At 37.1% G+C, this 21,029-nt stretch overlaps 1 protein-coding gene across 2 annotated transcripts; it reads right to left on the bottom strand.

Annotated features, from left to right (window-relative positions):
- Positions 1–128: 128 nt before the first annotated feature.
- erlin2 (ER lipid raft associated 2) lies at positions 129–20,114 on the bottom strand. Of its 2 annotated transcripts, none has more exons than XM_077231113.1 (12): positions 20,014–20,114; positions 19,027–19,131; positions 18,832–18,913; positions 18,709–18,755; positions 16,534–16,595; positions 16,151–16,276; positions 14,803–14,876; positions 9,116–9,174; positions 8,447–8,538; positions 8,236–8,325; positions 690–769; positions 129–601 (listed from the first exon to the last, which is right to left on the bottom strand). In XM_077231113.1, the coding sequence occupies exons 2-12, from the start codon at positions 19,128–19,130 to the stop codon at positions 422–424; spliced, it is 996 nt and encodes a 331-aa protein (XP_077087228.1). In that variant the 5' UTR covers position 19,131; positions 20,014–20,114; the 3' UTR covers positions 129–421. The 2 variants fall into 2 exon arrangements, with proteins under 2 accessions (XP_077087228.1, XP_077087229.1); XM_077231114.1 differs by having other exon boundaries at positions 20,026–20,114.
- Between the last annotated feature and the right edge of the window lie 915 nt (positions 20,115–21,029).

The raw sequence follows: 21,029 nt of genomic DNA, 5'->3' as shown, positions 1-21,029 counted from the left end.
GAAGAAAAAAAGTAATTTAAAGTAAAGTCAATAAAATAATCCCTGAGGTATAAGAGCCTTTAAGATGCCAAGATGTCTATTAAGTACATAAACCAATCCCTCATTGTAAAAAAACAACAACATAAAACTGAATGACTGTTTAAGTTTATAAATGATATATTTTAAAACATGCCCAAATCTCGTGCGTACATCGTCACATTCAAACTGCCACATTCCGTTCTATTGAAAAGTATAATACTCTGTTCAAGCACCACTAGCTTGTGATCAAGTCACCAGGGTACAGATACAGGTAAAGCACCGTGTTACTTTACTGAAGTGGTATCAGCTGCAGATTGTCCCAATGCAGTCTACAGGCTATTAGTCTTTCATTACCCGTTATTTTTTCTCAGTGCTACAACCCAGAGTTCTACCCCATCTCTCGTCATTCCAAATCCAGTATACCCTCTGAGAGAGCGTCTATGGCTTTGGACACAGCGGAGGAAGAGCTTCCTGGTCCTGAGTCCATAAACATGTGAGGGATCTCACTTCCAAAGTAAATCTTACTATTAGCTGCGATTGCCTTAAATTTCATCAGCTGGAGATATTCAGGGGTCAGCTTGAGCTGTGAGAAGAGATGAAATGAGATGGGAATAACATGTTTCATAAATCAATGAGCACATTAATGATGGGGTACAGTTTTAATTGTTTACCTTATTGGCCTCAGCTGCTCTCTGTGCGGTGTAGAAATCTGCATCTGCTTTTGTTTTCTGCGTAGCAAGAAAAGCGCTGTCTATAAAATCAGCACAAAAAAGAATGCAGAATTAACACAACAGAAATCACAGCAACATTCAGTCAGAATTGTGTGATGAAGGAGTCAATGCAATTTAAATTCATGCTAAGCATCTCATATAATATATTCATGGTTCATCCAAACTTCTGAAAATTCAGAGTTAACAAGTTGTAATTAGGTGTTCAAGCACGAAGTGCTGAAAACATATTGTATTTGTACTGATCTTTATTTTTATTATTCTTCTGCCGTAAAACGCATCATGCAGCCCAAACCGTAAGTGCTGGAGAGCTGAAACTTTGTCAGATGGTAGTACAAAAATCGAGGAGAGGTTATCAAATTATGAGACCGATTGGCCCATAGGTGGCGCTATAGCAACCATAAACGTGAAACTGCTCATAACTCCTAGACCGTATGTCGTAAACTCAAGTGTCTTATATCATTGGAAAGCTGGATGCCTGACGAACAAAACGTACATCTACGATTTTATTTCCGCCATGATAGATTTTCCGCCATTTTGAATTTTGTCAAAAAACTACTTTTGTGAACTACTCCCTGGTTTTTCGCCCGATCGGAGCCAAACCAGTGCAGAAATGTTCTCTGGAGTCTGAATATCAATAATTATTGAAAAAAAGTTGAAATTTTGATTCAGGGTCGCTAGGGGGTGCAAAATGAATGTTGTGGGCGGAGCCTATTTTACTAAAATGGCTATAACTCCAGAAGTAAATGATATAGCTTCACCAAACTCGGTACACATGTGAATGAGTTCATTCTGAGGTTACAGTAAAAAAATCGTGTCGATCTAACACTAGGTGGCGCTATAACATTAAAAAAAAACATAAAAATGACTATGACCACCTGACCGTTAGTCCGATTGACTTGAAAATTGGTATGCAGTGTCTTGGTCCAAGGCATGTCTATGAGGAAATTGGCGTAACTTAAAAAACATGGCCGCCATTGGCCAATGAATTTGAGCACCTATTAGACAAAGTTAACGGAGGCCCATCAGAACGAAACTCGATGGGCATGTTCAACTCATGGCCCAAGAGGTCTGTAAGAGTTTTGAAAGAAATCGGCCACTAGTTGGCGCTAACGAGTTTTACGGCTCTGTCATCACGTGGTGTTGCACACATCCCCACAATATGCATATCATTTGATAGATCTCCTCATGCTGAACAACTTTGCCTCTTGAACCATTGCTGTCAAACAAATCGTTCATTAAATATTCACGAATATGTTAAAAACCTACTTTTGCGAACTAGTCCTAGGTTTTTCGCCCGATCGGAACCAGACCAGTCTAGGACAATTCTCTGGACTCTCTAGATCAATAATTATCGAAAAAAAGTTGAACTTTGTCCTTTGGTTTGCTATAACAGGGTCATTTAGAAAATGGGCGTGACAAAATACACTCAAAAGCCTATAAATCATAAATAAAAAATCAGAACAAAAATTGATGAGCATATGTCATAACAATGTGAAGAAGCATGCAAAGTTTCATGGAGATCGGACCATAGGTGGCGCTATAACTGTTAAAAAGCTTTAAAACCAAATATTTCCTATGGTAAATTGCCTGTATTGGCTGTAAATGGTATTTTCCATCTATGATCATATAATTTTCAAATCATAATGTTTAAAACCAGTGCAGTACAATTCTCTGGACTCTCTAGATCAATAATTATCAAAAAAGGTATAATTTCTTCATTTGGATGGCTATAATAGGACGTATAACAGCCAATAAGTGGTATTTTACTGCCCCCTGCTGTCATTTCATCATACTACTCCCTAATATTGTTATATATAATTCATATTTAGACTTTATAAAATCCTTATTTTAACATTTACAATCACATTTTGTTAAAATTCATGTATTATTCACAATTGTGTCACAGGAAGGCTGAAAACGAAAGTATAACGTTAGGCCACGCCCTCCCAGTACAAATTTACTCATAACTCGGAAATGGAAACTCCCTGCGCGCTCAAATTTGGATGGTAAGGTCCTCTATTGGGCCTTGATCGAACACTATCGTCGCGGGCCTCGGGAGCGGCCCCCCCGCGGATCGCTAATTCGAGAGACCCCCGAATTTGAACGGCTGTAACTCCCGACCTAGACCACCTAGATTCTTGTGGGATAGCTCGTTGGAAAGGGCTCGTCCTCACCTAGCTTCGATTCGAGTTTGGTGCGATTTGGGATTCCAGAGATATAAGCCCCAAAAGACATGCCTTTGAACGGGCATAACTCCCGGCCCCGATCGGCCACCAACACCGGGATGGTCTGGTTCAACAGGGCTCCTCGGACACTATCTAAGTTCTGAGTTTCAGATTTTTTCACTTTCTTGTTCCCGAGATATAAGTGAAAAAACAAATTTCCATTCATTCATTTCAACTCTATAAAGGCTGTAATACCACTGTTGTCCACTAGAGGGAGCATTATGATTATACACGTTTAATCTTTTTATCAGCTTTCAGTATTGGCTTACAAACAAATGCTTAAAGCTATTTTTTAAATTAGTTGTATATTATTACATCACAGAGAAATATGTGAAATGCTTATAGACCATTAAAAGAGATTTCAAAAATAACATATCCCACACGTGTGTGTGTGTGTGTGTGTGTGTGTGTGTGTGTGTGTGTGTGTAAGCATGCATTATGGAGTTAACATGAAAAAACTGCTTTGCTTGAGTGCAGAATACTAATGAAACCAAGTAGTTTAAAATGAAGGTGAGCCAATAAGTGGTCTTCTACTGCCCTCTGCAGGCCATTTTACTTCTTAAAGCTATTTATTTTATTATTATGATGGACTGGTAATATAGTTTAATATTATTAAACTATATTACCTAAATATTCAACTAAACTAAATTAGATTTTATCAACTATATTAAACTAAATTAGATTTTCACAATAACATCCCAAAAGTGTGTGTGTGTGTGTGTGTAAGCATAAATTATTGAGTAAACATGAAAATTTGAGAATTTTTTTTTTCAATAAAATTATATGATTAAAATGAAAACTAAAAATTGCGTTTTAAATGGGAAAACTGTAATAAGCATTTTCTTTTACCTACCATTTATTTCAAATATCTAAAGCTATAGCAAAATGTGTTTAAGCATTTTTATTAGTTAATATGAAAAATGTACCATTAAAAAATACATGGAATCAAACCAAGTCATAGAAAACAAAACTGTATTTTATTGCCGGAATAATACAATGTTTTTTTTTTAAAACAATGCATATGAAAATAAGTAATATTAACAATCAATTAATTTATTCAAGTTCAATTGTTTGCATATTGAAGAATGTCTCTGTGGAATCATTTCATTCATTTCATTTTTTTGCACATATGAAAGAAGAAAAGTATTTGCATTAATATATGTTCAAAACTTTATTGCATATATATATAAACCGTGAGACCTCCGGCTTGGAACAGCTGTAACTCCCTACCTAGACCACCTAGATTCTTGTGGGATAGCTTGTTTGAAAGGTCCCATCCTCATCTAGCTTCACAAAGAAATATGTGAAATGCTTATAGACCAGGGGTTCTCAAAGTTTTCATAGGTGAGGGCCAATTTAGTAACCCAACATTGAACTGAGGGCCGCCAAAGGGGCGGGGGAGAAAAAGAAAAAAAACTGAAAAAAAACCCCATTTGAAATAATTTTAATGAACAGATTGCATCTCTAAGGTTTACATTTATTGCAATAAACACATTTTAATTCATAACTGAGGCAAAACCTGGCGAGTTTTTTTTTAACAGAAACTTTTCAAATAGAAGCTTACCAAACAAGTCATCATCATTCATATCTATCATTGCCTGTCAGTCGCGTTTCCATCACTGCAGATTTTCGCAAATGTTTTGCGCTATTATTATCTTTTTTTTTTTACCGTAACTGAAAAACGAAAAATTAACGGTTGTTGTCTTTTTAAAACGCAAAGTTGAACACCAACATTTTAATTTGAACTGGCAACAGCAACTGCTGCGCAAAAAAGTAAATATCGACAGACTTTTTCAGATTTTTGTTTAAATTAGCCTACTTTTTGCCGCTTTATTAAACATTTAAAATATTCACGAATTAATATGGAAAACATGTCGATTTTACTGGTTTTCTAAGACCAAATTAGAACCTGGAATTTATATTTTTTCCGCAGTGCTGAATGAGAAGAGCCATATAGCCTGTGTCTCTGGAACCACAGCCCACAGAAAGGTGATTTATAGGTGAGTTATAGGCAAATGATAATAAATGTGTCTGAAAAAAACAGCGAGGCATTTTAATTGTTTATTAATTATTATTTTCTATGTGTCGGCTAAAAGCACATCTCGATCTCCGCTGTTAAGCAGATGCGCTTTTAGAGAGAAATGCACCTTTCATACGGATTACATAATCAGAAGGTATTGCTTTCGATTCGAATTTGTTTAAAAGTGGACATTTCAAGCTTTCGCCTACATAGGTTATATTGTTTCAGTTCTCGCGCTCCAGTTCACGGAGATCATGAAAGCGCGTAGGCTAGCTATACTGATTGTTTTATTTTATTTTACAAAAGCACAATGTTTTCTTGTTATTATGAGTTTACACAAATAAAAGTAGTTGTGAATAATGTATTATTATTTTCTGTATGACCAGAAATGATAGAGTATTTTAATTGTTTCCACTGTTGATAGGAAAATGCAAGTGTTCGCGCCAGCGAAAAATTTTAAAGTTAATGGAGGCTATTAATAAGCTTGTCATTAAGTCACACTGAATATTGATTACTTTCTCAACATACCCTTTTAAATTTTAATGGGATTTGCGGTGCTGTTTTCGGCCGCTAAACACCACTAAACGGATAGATTAATTTTTTCAAAGCAATGTACAGTTTTAACAGTTTTACAGATGTTTTTCAGATGTTATCGCGGGCCGCCAGAAATGTTTCCACGGGCCGCCATTGGCCCGCGGGCCGCACTTTGAGAACCTATGTTATAGACCATTAAAGTATATTTTCATAATGACACATCCCAATAGCATTGAAAAAAAAAAAAAACATTTGTCTGTGTGTGTGTGTGTGTGTGTGTGTGTGTGTGTGTATGTGTAAGCATATGTCTACACATGAGTGCAAAAGCACCTGTGAAAACTTTTTATTAATAAGTATAATGGCCAGCAGAGGGCAGTAGAAGACCACTTATTGGCTCACTTTCATTTTGACAGACCTGATTTTCACCAGTATTCTGCACTAAAGCAAACCTGTTTTTCCATGTTATCTATTATAAGACAATTTTTTTATCAAAGTGTATCATGTCATTGCTATTGACACTTCACATCAATGCTAGCAATGTGGTAAATCATGTTAAATCACGATAGAAACATGGTAAATCATAGTAAATAATACTATTACATGGTGTATCATGGCAAATAATGCTAGCAATGTGATGAATCATGGTAAATCATGCTACAATCCTGGTAAATCATTCTAGAATGTGGTATATCATGATAAATCATCCTATAACATGGTAAATCATGGTAAACTGGTAAATCATGCTAGAATCATATTAAATCATACTGGAGTGTGTTCAATTGTGGTAAACCATGCTAGAGCAGGGTAAATCATGCTACAATCCTGGTAAATCATTCTAGAATGTGGTATATCATGATAAATCATCCTATAACATGGTAAATCATGGTAAACTGGTAAATAATGCTAGAATCATATTAAATCATACTGGAATGTGTTCAATTGTGGTAAACCATGCTAGAGCAGGGTAAATCATGGTGAATCATACTGGAACTTGGTATATCATGGTAAACTGTGGTAAATCATGCTAGATTCATAGTAAATCATACTGGAACATGGTAAGTCATGCTAAAACATGGTCTATTCCATCTATGATTTCAGTGGTTAAATGCTTGCTACATAAAATGTAGTGTACAAAAACGTAATGTCTTTTGATGCTTGTGTGGTTAAAAATCTTAAATGCCTAAACTGCTTGAACAGCGCTAAATGCTGCTTGCAGCTTTAATTATAATTTAAAACTACAAGTTTGTGACTGATTTTAACAAGTCGTAATCTTTTAATTCCGGCATAGTGTGAAAGCATCTTAGTCTCTCAACATGTTGGCCGCCATGAGGCAACCAGCTTCCACATAAAATAAAGAGGACAACTATTAGACGACTGGTATGACTGTCTACATGATTTTTATTGTTTTTTTTTTTTCTTTTTCAAAAGTACTATTCATTTTATTATACGTAAAACCTTTTAATGGGAAAAAATGACTGATTTTGTTGCACTCCTGCCAGATTAGTCACTAGTTTTATAACCAACATTCAAAACTCAGTTGAGAATTGCTAAGACATTCTGGCCGTTTTCAGTACCGCTGGGAAGACCAGTAGAGCGGATATCCAAGTATTACCAGACAGTATATATAGCAGCCCTTTTATAATTGTTAAGCAGCCCTGTCAGAGATCAAAACATGATGAGGCCTTTTGAGAAAAAAACAAATCTCTTTTTATTATGATTAACACAATTGATCAGCATAAACTTTCCATCCAACTATATATACTGTGTTTTAATGAATACCACCATAATAATAAACTATTATAAAAGTTCCAAAGCATGTTCAGAACAACCAGTCCTTGCATCTGCATTTACAACACCATCTTGCACAAACATTGAGAAAATAAAATATCTGCCATTCTATCCAGTTTTTAGCTTCACTTTAGTTCAGACACTCCATAACAACTTCAAAACAAATATTCTCATAAAACCTTAACACTGTGGCTTTTGGCATGTATGATTCAGTCCATTTTTTTCAGGGAAGTATTTTTCCCACTATTACAGTAAGGCGGCAAAGAAACCTAACCTTAAAAAAACATTCCAAAAACTGCACAGTAGAAAACATACTGAAGAGTAAGATGGCCATTTATAAAACTACTGATAGTTTATATATATATATATATATATATATATATATATATATATATATATATATATATATATATATATATATATATAAACTACCAGTAGTTTTACAAATGGTCAGCTTACTCTTCAGTATGTTTTCTACTAGTGTAGTTTTGTTTTTTGCTTGTTTCATTCTCACATAGTTTTCACGTTGACGAGACAAACTCTTTTTTTTTATTATTATTTTTTTTTATATTAGTATTGATGAAAGTTTTGAACCTAACAGCTTCTGTAACAATGTGCTTCAAAAAGTGATCTGCATGTTGGTTTGGTAGACACTTTAAATGCACCTTTGCCGAATAGTAAAAGTATTAATTTCCTAAAAAAAATCTTACTCAACCAGAACTTTTGAATTTAATTTTATATTTAATTTATGAAATTGGTATATAATGCTGAGGTCATTTCTTTCAAACCCTGATCATTGTTCATTTTATATTTTGATCAAATCAGTGCCCAAACGCCCATATGGTTAATCCAACCTGTTTTTATTATCCTACATTGCAGTCTTGAACCTCTGAGCGAACATGAACACACATTAACCTACCTTCAATTTCTGATATCTTTTTCTCTGTTTCTTTTTCCATAACTTTCTGGCCGTATTTGATTTCAGCCACCTGTGCCACCTTTTCTGCCTCTGCAGACAGGAAAAAAGTAGAGAAACATTATTTTACTAAGCAACAACTTCATCGGTATCCAATCCGCACAACCAAACATGCTAATCAGGCAGAGAACTAAAAAAAAACATCTTTGTTCACCAATGACAGCCTTTTTCCTCTCCGTCTCTGCCTCTTTCTCTACCACCTTCTGTGTCTGAGCCGCAATAAGTAACTTTGTTCTCTCACTCTCCCTGAGAAGACACACAAAATAAAAAAAGAGAGATTCTGTTTCAGTCAAGCTTAATTGATAAGGACTGACAGAATATACTTTCTTTAGACCAAAATACAGTGTTGCAATTTAGTTATAGAATGAAAAGTTATGCTGTAACAAGGGTCCAAAATGTAGACTCATATGCAAATACAAAGTTACTTGCCAGCTGGCAACACTATACATTCTGTCTGAGCCTAATGGATGAGAGTGACTCAAATATATAAAATACTCAAACAAATGCAGAAAATACATACTACTTGTGCACTTTTTTCCTCCAGTACTGTGAGTGGCTCATTTTGTGTATGATGCTGTGAGTAACTTAACAACCTGTACTGTGTGTCACTAATAAGCAAGATTATTAATTAATAAAAAAAAATATTAAGAAGAATAATTCCTTTGTCATAGAGGCATAATATAAATCATAAATCAGATATAAACAATTATTACCACTACATTCACTCACTGTGTTAGTATTTTTCATAGTCATTTTGGGTCCTGGTTGTAACACAATAAGATCATCAACAGCTATGACATGCAAAAGGTTCTCATAAACTCACATTAATTCATAGTTCCTGCGAATGCTTTCTGGAATGTTTGGTTTGGTAACACGGACTGCCTGCTTACAGGGGAGAGGAACAGAGGAGAGAGTAAGAGAGAAAAAAGTTAAAGACAGACAGACATCCTTTTTGTTAATAAACAAATTCTAATTAGATATTTGACTTTCTCTCTTCTTTTTTTCCCCCTTTTTGCTGCAAGGGCCTTGGGAAAGGAGTCAGAACAAATAGATCACGGAACAAAATTAGTTTACTTAAATTAGACATGTTTACATACTCCTCATGTGACTCACAGCTCATCGTGCATCAGGTGAATGACACATTATCCACAAAAGTTCCATCCAGAATATTCAGGCTACAAGGAAGCATGAATCAGTTTCCTAATGATCTCAGTGTTGTACCAACAAGCTGATGACTTGCACATTTTTAGTGCTAATAGATGAGAAACAGTAACAACTTAATTCTACTGCTTGCACAATTTATTACGAGGAAGGCTGTTTTAAGCGTCTTTGCTTGTGAAATCTTGGTTAATCTGGACCAAAGGGATTTTGAAATCGGATTCCAGCCAAACCAAATCTAAATAATACAAGACAAACACATGCACAAATATACAAAGAAGTTATATTCAGCATCTTATCTCTGGTCTTTGTGAAACCAGATAAAGTCTTGAAAAAGTATGTTTTTGTAATAAATTACGAAAGACCATGGTTATCTTTCCTGAATTCAAAGTACCCGTTTAAAGGGATAGATCACCCAAAAATGAAAATTAGCCCATGATTTACTCACTCTGAAGCCATCCTAAGTGTATACGACATAATTCTTTCAGACGAATACAATCGGAGTTATAATGTTTCAGTGTTACTCTTTTGGCGTAAATTGGTGCATAGAGCCGTCTGCCAGAAGCTAGTTATTTTAGTCGAATAAAGTTTTAAATATGGATATTTTTCTTACACGAACGCATCGCTTCACTTCAGAAGGCCTTTATTAACCCCCGGACATGCGTGGAGAACTTTAATCATGAATAGATGCGCTATGATGGACTTCCAAAGACATACAGCCATTCTTACTTACTGCCCATTATGCCTCTGGAATGTAGGGCAGCAACGAAGGTCCTCCACTCTGATCGATTCTTGGCTATTTAATGGACATCTCTCCATGTCAGGTTTATAGATTTCATTTCTTCCTCTATTGTGCGACACCAGGTGATCTTGGGTCGTCCTCTCTTTCTTCTACCTTCGGGTGACCAATGAAGGGCAACTCTTGGGATGCTGTCTTGTTCTCTTCTCAAAACATGCCCAATCCAGTTCCAGCGCCCGCTGTTACGATGCTTTCCATGCTGTCTTGTTGACATCTTGTTAATAGATCCTCATTTGATATCTTGATTGGCCAAAAAATCCCACAGATTCTTCTCAGGCTCCTTGTGTGGAAGATTGACAGTTGGCATATGTCACTTGCTGTCATTCTCCAGCATTTTGCGCCATACATTAAGGTGGATAGGACGCAGCTCTGATATAATTTGAGTTTTGTCTTGGTTCTACACTGCTGAGACTTCCATATGTTGTCTATCATTCTGAACGCATTTCTGGCTTTGTTGATTCTGTTTTTAATGTCAATGTGTGCACCCCCATCATGTCTTACAGTACTCCCAAGATAGGTGAACTCATTTGTTATTAGTAGAGCTTCTCCATTCACATGTATTGGTAATGGATCTGAGATGTTTAGCGCCATCACTTCAGATTTTCTCTGGTTTATTTTCAGCCCAACTTGCTGTGCAAAGTAGATGAGACGTGATGTTTTCTCTTGCATGTGTTGGTGAGTGTGTGAGACCAGAGCCAGATCATCAGCAAAATCAAGGTATTCCAATGCTGAGAAGAGGGTCCATCATATACCTCTTGTTTGGTCTTCTGTTGTGCGGCGCATCACCCAGTCGATAACGATGTTGAAGAGTTGCTGACATTAATGCTGACATCACGCATCCTTGTCTGACTCCTGTCTTTACCTGGAATGCCAGGCTACTGTTTCCCACCCGGCATTTGAAGTTGGCATAGAAGGTCTTGATGAGGTCCACTATGTGTTGTGGAATTTCATACATCCTTAAGATGTTCCAGAGGCCGTCTCGTTGTATACTATCGAATGCCTTTTCAAAGTCGATAAAATTGATGTATATTTTCCTCTGCCATTCTGTGCATTGTTCTATGCAAATATCTGGTCAATGCACCCCCCCCCCCCCCTTACGGAATCCTGCCTGTTCATTCCTGAGTTTCTTATCTCCTGCCTCTTGTGAGACGCTGCTCAATGATTTTTGCCATGATTATGCTCGGTATCGATAGGAGTGCGATTCCGCGCCATTTTTTACAATCTCTCAAGTTGCCCTTCTTTGGAATCTTTATGATAATTCCTTCCGACCAGTCATCAGGTATTTCCTTTTTCTCCCAGATAGGTTTGAATAGTGGTTGAAGTATTTTGGAGGCAAGGTATGGGTCTGCTTTAAACAGCTCTGCATTTAGGTTATCTTGGCCAGGGGCTTTTCCATTTTTTAGGGACTTAATGGCTGAGACTATTTCTTCTTTTGTTGGTGTTTCAATGCTAATGTCCAAGTCATTCTCTGCATGCTGGAAATCTGGTTCTGTTTCTGGTGGTCTGTAGAACTTCCTGGAAGTGCTCTGCCCATCGAGCTTCTTGTTGTGACTCCATTGTCAATAGCGGAACCCTTTTGTCTACTATTGGTGCCTCAGTTGTTCGTCTGTGTTTGCCACTCACTATTTTGGTGATCTTGTAGAGTTTTCCTTGCTCCCATTTCCTAGCTGCCTCTTCTGCTTGGCTTGCAAGATCTTTTAGATATGTCCGCTTGTTTGCTCTGGCTTTCCTTCTCACTGCTTTGTTTGTTTCTTGGTACTGTTTCCTGTATTTTTCTTTAAGCTGTTCAGACTTTGTCTCATTCACTTTCTTCTTTAAGCCCCTTCTATTTTCTACAGTTTGCCATGTGTCATCACTTATCCATTCCTTCTTTTCCTTGAGCTTGTATCCAAGACAGGCTTTACTGGTCTTCACATAAGCTGTTTTGGTCTGTTCCCACATAATGTTGAAATTAGGGGTGGCACGGTTCACAAAACCCCTGGTTTGGTTCGTATCACGGTTTTAGGGTCACGGTTTTCGGTTCTGTACGGTTCTTGTTGTTATTTTTTCTTTTAATCTTTAACACTCCAGAAATGTACTTCACCATATGATATAGGCTATACTGTAGCTTAATTATCCACAATTTAGGATACAGTATTAAAAAAAATGTATTTAATGTAATCATGCACAAACTTGACTTGAATTTGACTTGACTTTAAGCACATTATTGAGATCATCTCTGAGGAAAGCTAAGTGACATTTTGATACAGCAAGAGAGAAGACATTGATGAAATGCTTTTGTTTATTTGGCAAAAAAGGAGAATGTGTATTGCTATCTCTACAGGGACTTATGTGCATTTTTAGCACACAAAGATTAAAATTAACTTGCAGTTATCAAACTGTTAACTTCAGTGTAGCTCTTACAAAATATTTATATTTTAAAAGAAAAAGAGAAGAACTCTTAAAGCACTATCTTTTAAATAAGTCAAAATATGTTACACATAATTGCCAATAATGAGGCTATAACAATAGCAAAGGCCATAACCATAAAGTGAAACATAAGTTCAACCTCAACACAAAAACAGTATCAACAATGCTTCTATTCCCTGAGAGTGAGGATAATTTTTTTTTCACTTGAAATTAAAGTGCAGTATTTGGAAACATATGACTGGAGTTCGTATCTAAACTTAGTGTCACTGTATATATTTAAATATCATAGGTAACATGAAATCCAAAATGTTCCCACACACCGGACTTAGCAATACGACGCTGGCGCATCCTCCAACTCCGGTTAGCCTTCCTTATCTCTCCCACTTGCCATTTCTATACGTGAGGAGACCTGCAGCACTCCATACTCCACTTTGACATAGGCTTGTTCGACTTGAACCGGCGCTGCACAGACCGATCGGTTTATGACATCAAAGTACCGCGACAGTGATTGAAAAGCATACAGAGCCGTTGCTCTCGCGGTACTTTGATGTTATTCATCGATCGGTTGTGTGCAGCGCCGGTTCAAGTCCAACAAGCCTAATATGTATGTCCATTGTCCACACATCTCTTATTTCGTGCAAAAAGTAAAAACACTGTCTGAGGTCACAGGCACGAGGTTACATTGCGCATGCGTCAAACCGTGCGACGCACACACGCACCGAACCGAGACATGCGAACCGAACGGTTCGGATGTTTTTTCATGTACCGTGCCACCCCTAGTTGATATCGTCTGACTTTGGCTCAGTATGATCCAACATATCTGCTACTGCCTGGAATCTGTTCTTTAGTTGTAGCACAAAATAACTTCTGACCTTGGTATCGTGTAGCTTTCTAACATCGAATTGTTTCCTGGCTGTCTTTCTGGTTCCTGTTTTCCTAAGCTTTATTCTCAGCACAGCTATTACACGGTGGTGATCGCTACCAACGTCTGCTCCTCGTTTGACCTTGACATCAAGTAAAGAGAGTCTCCATGTGGCATTTATCATGAAATGATCTATTTGATTTTGATCCTTTCCATTTGGAGAGTACCATGTTAGCTTGTGAATGACCTTGTGTTGGAACAGGGTTCCCCCAACGACGAGGTCATGCATGGTTCAAAGCTCTGCTAACCTCTCCCCATTCTCATTTATGACACCACAACCTTCTCTTCCGATCGCCCTGTCGTGTTCTGTGTTGCTGTTTCCCATCTTGGCGTTTAAGTGCCCCGTCACTATCCTCATGTCGTGTCTGGGTAGAGTTTCCAATATAGCCTGTAGTTGTTCGTAGAATTCATCCTTCCAGGTGTCATCGCTGTCATTTGTTGGAGGATAGCACTGGATGATAGTTGTGTTAATTTGCTTCTCCCTCAGCCTAATCTTCATGAGCCTACTATTAACAGGTTTCCACTCTATCAAGCTCTTCTCTACTCCTTTCTTCAGAATGATGGCTACTCCTTCCCTATGTTGGTGGTCATCTCTTCCTGAGTACAGCACTGTTACCCCTGTGCTTGTTGTGAGTCTTCCTGATCCTGTCCATTTACTTTCACTTACTCCTAGTATATCTATGTTGTATCTTGTTATCTCTGATGTCACTTGTGCTAATTTGCCTGTATCATACATTGTTCTTACATTCCAAATCCCATCCTAGTCTTAAGCTTGGCGTTCAGAATTTCCACCTTCCTGTCACTGGCTTCCTTTCGGCTTTTACCAATGGAATTCATCCTAGCATCTGAAGATAGCCGTCGAAGTCCGTCACGCCCAGTAGAGTCGATTCCTTCTATTGCTGTTTCCGTAACATGTTTGTTTTTTACAAGACAGAGTTATTAGCCCTGTGCTAAACCTCCATCCTAGAGGACCAGTAAGAAAAATAAAGCCATTCACTGCCATTATGAAGCTTGGAAGAGCCAGGACAGTTTTTAATATAACTCTGATTGTATTAATCTGAAAGAAGAATGTCATATACAGCTAGGATGGCTTCAGGCTGAGTAAAGCCTTTTAGCTAAGCCCTAATGTATAAAATGTACAGAAGATAGAATGTTGACAAGAACAGAACTCTGTGGATTGGAGCAGAAAAATTGCCAAAAAATGATAAATGATGAATCCCACCTGAATGATGAGTCCAGGTGCCATGTTGGTAAGATCCTCCTGTAGCGTGAGCTTTAGATTCTCATCTATTTGATCTAAGGCCGGAGAAGAATCAACAGGTCACTCATTTTCTCATCACAACTGCAAATATTTACTTTCTTTATGATTTAATGCCATATCAGCAGCAATGGCTATATATGCATGGCATAATCAATATTATCAGAATTTTAAAAACATATTATGATTACATTATATATTATGATTACAATTGAATAATTTTCACAATTGCAAATAAAAAGTACTTGTGAAGCTTAAAGGGATAGTTCACCCAAAATAAAAATTCTTTATGTACTACAATACTATAATAATATTTGGGTGAATTCAAGTCACATGTGCAACACCGCAACATCACCACTAGAGGGCTGTAATCCCTCACACCATTGTGAAGTGCATTTATTTTAGAGATCTAAAGCCATTATGAACTAGCCTGGTTCTACAAGACTCTCGTACATTTCATTTGTACAGAGAGTCTGGCACCGCTCCATTGACAAGCGTTAACTTCCTTGTAGGCGGGTATTCTATTGAAGTCTAAAACTATTGGATCTGCCCAGAGTCACTCTATCTGCCATAACCAATCGCTAACGTTTGGTCGTGACATCTGTCTTTTCCCGAACCCCGTGGGAGGATGGCCATAAACACAAAACTAAGCAAAGATTGTTCTTGCTCCGGCTTTAACTTCTTGATATTCGGCAGCGTTGCCACAACGGACCGAATGGCTTCGCTCGCATCTTTCTTATTTTGAACTACAACTCAAAATAACGCACGAGTCGACATCAACGTCATCGTTCTCAGCCACTCCCTCTGTTCGCTGATTGGCCCGGTAAAAAATTGATCGGAGAAAACCAAAGTCTACAGCGCAATCCCAGACGTAGTACTGAAGGAAAATGAAATTGAGCGGAAGTACGTAGGAGGGCGGAGCCAGGCTAATTATGAACTTCTCACACTGCAAAACTTTAACATGCATTTCTAGAGCTAAAGAAAATCCAAATTAATCACTGTTAAGGTTTTTCATTATGAACAAAAACATCATATTTTCTATTTCCTAAACCTTCCTAGTGAATTATATTGTGCATTCAGGGCGTCTTGACATTTTAGTAGAGAAAAAAATGCATAAAATTATTTAAATTCACCCATCAGTTTGAAGGGGGAAAAAATGCATTTACAGAAATGCACTTTCAATGAGAGTCTTTTGTGAGGCAGTTAAGGTCAGCTGCAAGGAAGAGACCATTGCTTCGAATTATGGCAGCAAAATATTAAAAAGTTTAAATATATAAAATCATTTAACACGGTATAGCAACACAACACTTACCAAATAGACCTATGTAGACCTCCTGAAGTGAGTGCACACTACAGAACTGATTCAGCTCATGGTGAACCTTGTTGAAAATCAGGGCTTTGTCATAGTCAGCAGTGAAGTTTCTCACAATGCCATAAACTGCAGCAGAACAGACAATGATGTTAGGAAAGAGATGAATAGAGCACATAAAATAAATGACAGATGTAGTCTGACTCATCACGTAAATTCATGGGGAGTGGGATAAAATATTTATGAGCAAGCAGGCTATGCCAAAAAGGCTCTTTAATGGGCCCTCCCATGTTACAAGCCCAGGAAAATGTTCCCAGTTGTCCATCATCCCCAACAACAGCCTTTTATGCAGTTCTACAATATAAATGGCGAAAAAATCATTTTACCTGCTGAGGGAACAAGGTAGTTCACCACCTCAATCTGATCAAAGTAGATAATTACACCTCCACTGCAAAGCAAAACAACATGTTGCCATATATGAAAGAGTGTGAAAATCTATTTCTAAAATAAATCTCACACAGGGTCTCCCACACAACAGCATGTGTCTGAGATGATCAGCGATACAAGACTGACAATCTGTTTTGTTAACTTGTGCTATGCCAGCTGTAATTTAAAAGTATTTAGCAACAAGGACCCATTAAATCAATTAAAAACAACAGTAAAGACATTTATAATGTTACAAAGTTTTCTATTCCAAGTAAATGTTGTTCTTTTGAACTTCCTATTCATCAAAAAGAAAAAAGAAATCCCACAGGAAATGTATAATGGTTTCCACATTTCCACTATTTTCAGCTGTGATAAGAATAAATGTTTCTTGAGCAGCAAATCATCTTGTTAGAATGATTTCTGAAGGATCATGTGACACTGAAGACTGGAGTAATGATGCTGCCTTGCAATCACATGAATAAATTACTTTTTAAAAATATTTAAATTGAAATAATATGTCATAATATGACTGTTTGCTTTTATTTTTGATTAAATAAATGGAGCATTGGTGAACAAGAATCTTCTTTTAAAAAACATCAAAAATCTTACTGACCCCAAACTTTTGAACAGCATTCTTTATAGAAACATATAACAGATTTAAAGATATTAAAGTTGCAGTAAGCAACTACTGAGAAACACTGTTGATATTTGAAATTGACAAACAAACAAACACACCCCTCCATTCATTGCTCCGCCCCCAAAATAACAAACACACTAAGCAACCACTAACAACTGACGCATCAGACAGCTGGCACACGTGTGGATGAATCAGCTGTGATTCAACAACAACAACAACAACAACAACAACAACAGCATATCTTGGTTCTGTGAAACATAGCAAAAAAACAATAGTACTCATGTATGGAGCAGAAACAAAGCAACCACAGCGTCCACTTTAAGGCCTTCCCGCTCTCTAACGTCTCTCTAGTGCTGGAATTTTTTTCTAATATTAATGCGGATCCTAGCTCGTCTGGTCATTCCTCCAATTATTTTCCTCTGACCTTTTCCTCTTTGGTATTATCTCAGCCATCTCTCTGTAGTTTCTACAGTCTTTCTACAAATGTCCCGCTTGGATCGGTCCAATCTACTTTATTTTTGTCTCATATTTACACGACCAGTACTATGTACAAACACAATTTTATAGCACACAAACACAGAACAGACATCTAGCAAATAAACAAAATTGTTTGTTTAGGTGTTGATTTAATTTTCAACATCATTTCTCAGACATTACTAACTGCACCTTTCAGTAAATATAATAATCAAATACAATAAATACATTATTAATTACAGCAATAATCTGAAAAAACCTCAGGGAAGAATAAGCGTTAATTTTTATAGAACAGTAGAGATGACAGGAAATGATAAGGAAAGGAGGAGGGAACAGAATTGTGAAATGTGTTAAGCCAGATTTAAATGTCTTAAACCTAAACTCTATACTATAGTCGATCAATTGTGTCTGCTCACTAAATTACAGTTTCAACCTTCAGTCTAGGTAGGATTCTCCTGAACTGCTGTGGAGCAGGAACCTGTATTAAGAGGTGTAAGAGACTGTAAAAGTGACAGTCTTGACTGAGGTTGTTAGATGTTCTGCAGGCATCTCGGCTTTGTTGTCTCCACCAATAAAGTCGAAGTTTGGACATCTGATACTTCGTGACTCCGTGTGGAGAAGACTTTTTCCACGACACTATCCCCCGGTTTCACAGACAAGTTTTAAGCTAGTCCCAGACTAAAATACATGTTTGAGCTGTTTTAACTAAAAGCAACTTGCAATGACATATCCTAAAAATACATATCTTAAATGTTTTAAATGTACACACCAGTAATGTTTTTTTCTAAGGCACGTTTATAAAAGCTACTTAACTGCCCTAATTGAACTAAGGCCTGATCCTGGCTTAAGCCCCGACTGTGAAACCGGCCTATATGATAGTGGCTATACAGAACTGCAGGCCAGATTTCAACAAACAAGAATTTTGTATGCAGCAATGGAGAAAACCAAACGCCTACACTAACGCTGGCTTTCTTGCTCTTGCTTTGCATGCACATGATTCTGATGAATGAGCAATTAACCTCACCTTGTGCCACATGGAACATTCTTTACTTCATCTGTTTGTAGGGTTGTCTGTACGAAAAGACAGGAGATGCAATAAGAAAAAGAAAACTTGAGTTTAACTATACATAAAAAGTCTGCCTTTTACCTGTACAGATTTGAATGAAGTAATAAACGGCAGCATCAGATGAAATCCAGGGCCACTGGTGGCGGTCAGCAGAGCTCCACCTCTGAGAGGAGAGAAGCACACACAGTTATACGAGCCATAGAGTAGAGACTGACATGCTGTGGAGCATCTGCTTGGTTCTGGGAGCAGATTATTGGAAAATCTTGAGCAACTGACCTGTAGTAAACACCCACATGTCCTTCCTCAATCTTATGAAGAGCAGAAAACATTGCGGCTCCTCCTATGGCGAGGATCACAGAGGCAATTGCTCCCAATGTCATTCTGAGCAAAAAAGATATACGTTAATAGTTAGCCTAATAAAGTACATCTCCATGCTATCAATAGTAAGCAACACGTAAAGTAACTAATGTGCATTGTATGCATGATTTACCATTAATAGCCTCAAACAGGAAATGTGTAGTATTGTATCTTAGCAAACAAAGATGAAAACAGATCCCAGAACAACTTGATAATAATAATTGTTAAAATATATTGTATAAATGTAATGTTTTGCTGTAGCCTGCCTTTTTTTACAGTCTATGAGCCTGCAGGTTAAAAATGCCTAAACTGGTTTGCTGTGCATCAACGATTATTTGTGTATTTTATGGGTAACAGCTAACAACATTACTAGTGTGAAAACTACCGAGTTCATGACGGATTGAGAGAGCATGTGGAACACTGACATTGCTGTGACTTTGTTGATAAGAGGATTGAGGAAACCAAGCACAAATACCTGAATGCAAATGTCTTGTTTTATTGACTCTATATTGTTTGAAAATACCACAAACGAAACCCTCAGTTTCGTAAGCACTAGACAAAAGAGTTCAAAACGCGTGTTAAACGGGTTTAGAGACAGAATAACATACAGGAAGTCTGAATTAGTGTTCGGTAAATAATAAATATATAACTTGAGGTTCCAGAAGTTGCCGCTGGCTGTGGGCTTTCTCTTGGTGTTACACAAACGAATCGATACAGTTCTACAAATTAGTTACTGTTGTGTCAAAATCACAATATTATCTTGGCGACAATCTAATCAATAGTAAACATTACTAGCTAGCTTTAAAAGATGTGTCTACAAAGAAAATACTAGAGATATCCAGTCAACGCGATTACAACACAGAAAAAATTACTTTGTAGATGAATGCGAACTAAAAGTGATGTTACCTAAATACGTACTGTAACTGCTTCGCAATGACCGGTAGAGAGACACCTGCGATCGATGAGGAAAATTCAGCGACGCTCTTTTGCGTCTGACGTCATCACAGCTTGACCTACTTTTCCGCTATTGTTCGAGTATCACACCACTAGATGGCGACAAATACCTTCTTATCAGAGCAGGATTGTGAACGTGATAAAGACGAATTGATGAATAACCGGAACTCTTTACTTTTATTTATTTGTCTCAGTGTTATTTTACTATTATTTATATACTGTTATAGTATTTAGACCTATTCATATTTTGAATGAGATTAATCAGTTTCATTTTAATTTTTGTAATTTTGTAATGTGCTTTAGTCATTTCTATTTTTTTTAATAGCCAACCACATAGCAGGGTCCTGGAGAGGCGCAGAGTCCGGCAGAGTTTTGCTCCAGCCCTAATCAAACACACCTGAATAAACCAATCAAGGTCTTAAGGGTTAGAAAACTACAGGCAGGTGAGTTTTTATCGGGGTTGGGGCAAAACCCTGCAGGATTTTGTTCCTGCAAGAATTGTTCTATTTATTTACTTTTTCTATCATGCAGTGTTAAGTAATATAACAGTTTTTTTTTTCGAGAATTCTATGTAGTGTTTCTGCATTACAGTATAGATTATTTTCATAATGTCTACAAAATATTCCTAAATGATTTGGCTATTTACTTTTAAATAAATTTTCATATTAGACAGTTCACACAAACCTGTGGCATCCTACGGCATGCGATTCATCAAATTTAAATGCTGAATGATGTCCACACATACACCACCACATAGCTTTTACATGACTTATGACAGGTTACTTTCAATTATCTTTTAATGAGTGAGTTGTCCCTTTTGACACCTGTGTGTGACTATGATATGTTTTATCAAACCCTAAATTTAAGATTCAAGATAGACTTTGTTCTAAAACCCCATCATAAGATACATTTTCAACTCCATAGCTAATGATTCATGGGCCATTAGTGCTTGGCCAAACAATCATTGC

The sequence above is a fragment of the Siphateles boraxobius genome, unplaced genomic scaffold (assembly GCF_051911475.1).
Source record: "Siphateles boraxobius isolate OS27281-9 unplaced genomic scaffold, OSU_SipBor_1 16, whole genome shotgun sequence".
Lineage (NCBI taxonomy): Eukaryota > Metazoa > Chordata > Actinopteri > Cypriniformes > Leuciscidae > Siphateles > Siphateles boraxobius.
This window is presented reverse-complemented; position numbering and strand designations above follow the sequence as displayed.

Coding starts and splice junctions, on each gene's coding strand:
- erlin2 (XM_077231113.1), bottom strand. CDS start 19,130: ATGACATTGGGAGCAATTGCCTCTGTGATCCTCGCCATAGGAGGAGCC. Junction 18,914..19,026: donor CATGTGGGTGTTTACTACAG/GTCAGTTGCTCA, acceptor CTCTCCTCTCAG/AGGTGGAGCTCTGCTGACCG. Junction 9,175..14,802: donor CACCTGGACTCATCATTCAG/GTGGGATTCATC, acceptor CCCTGTAAGCAG/GCAGTCCGTGTTACCAAACC.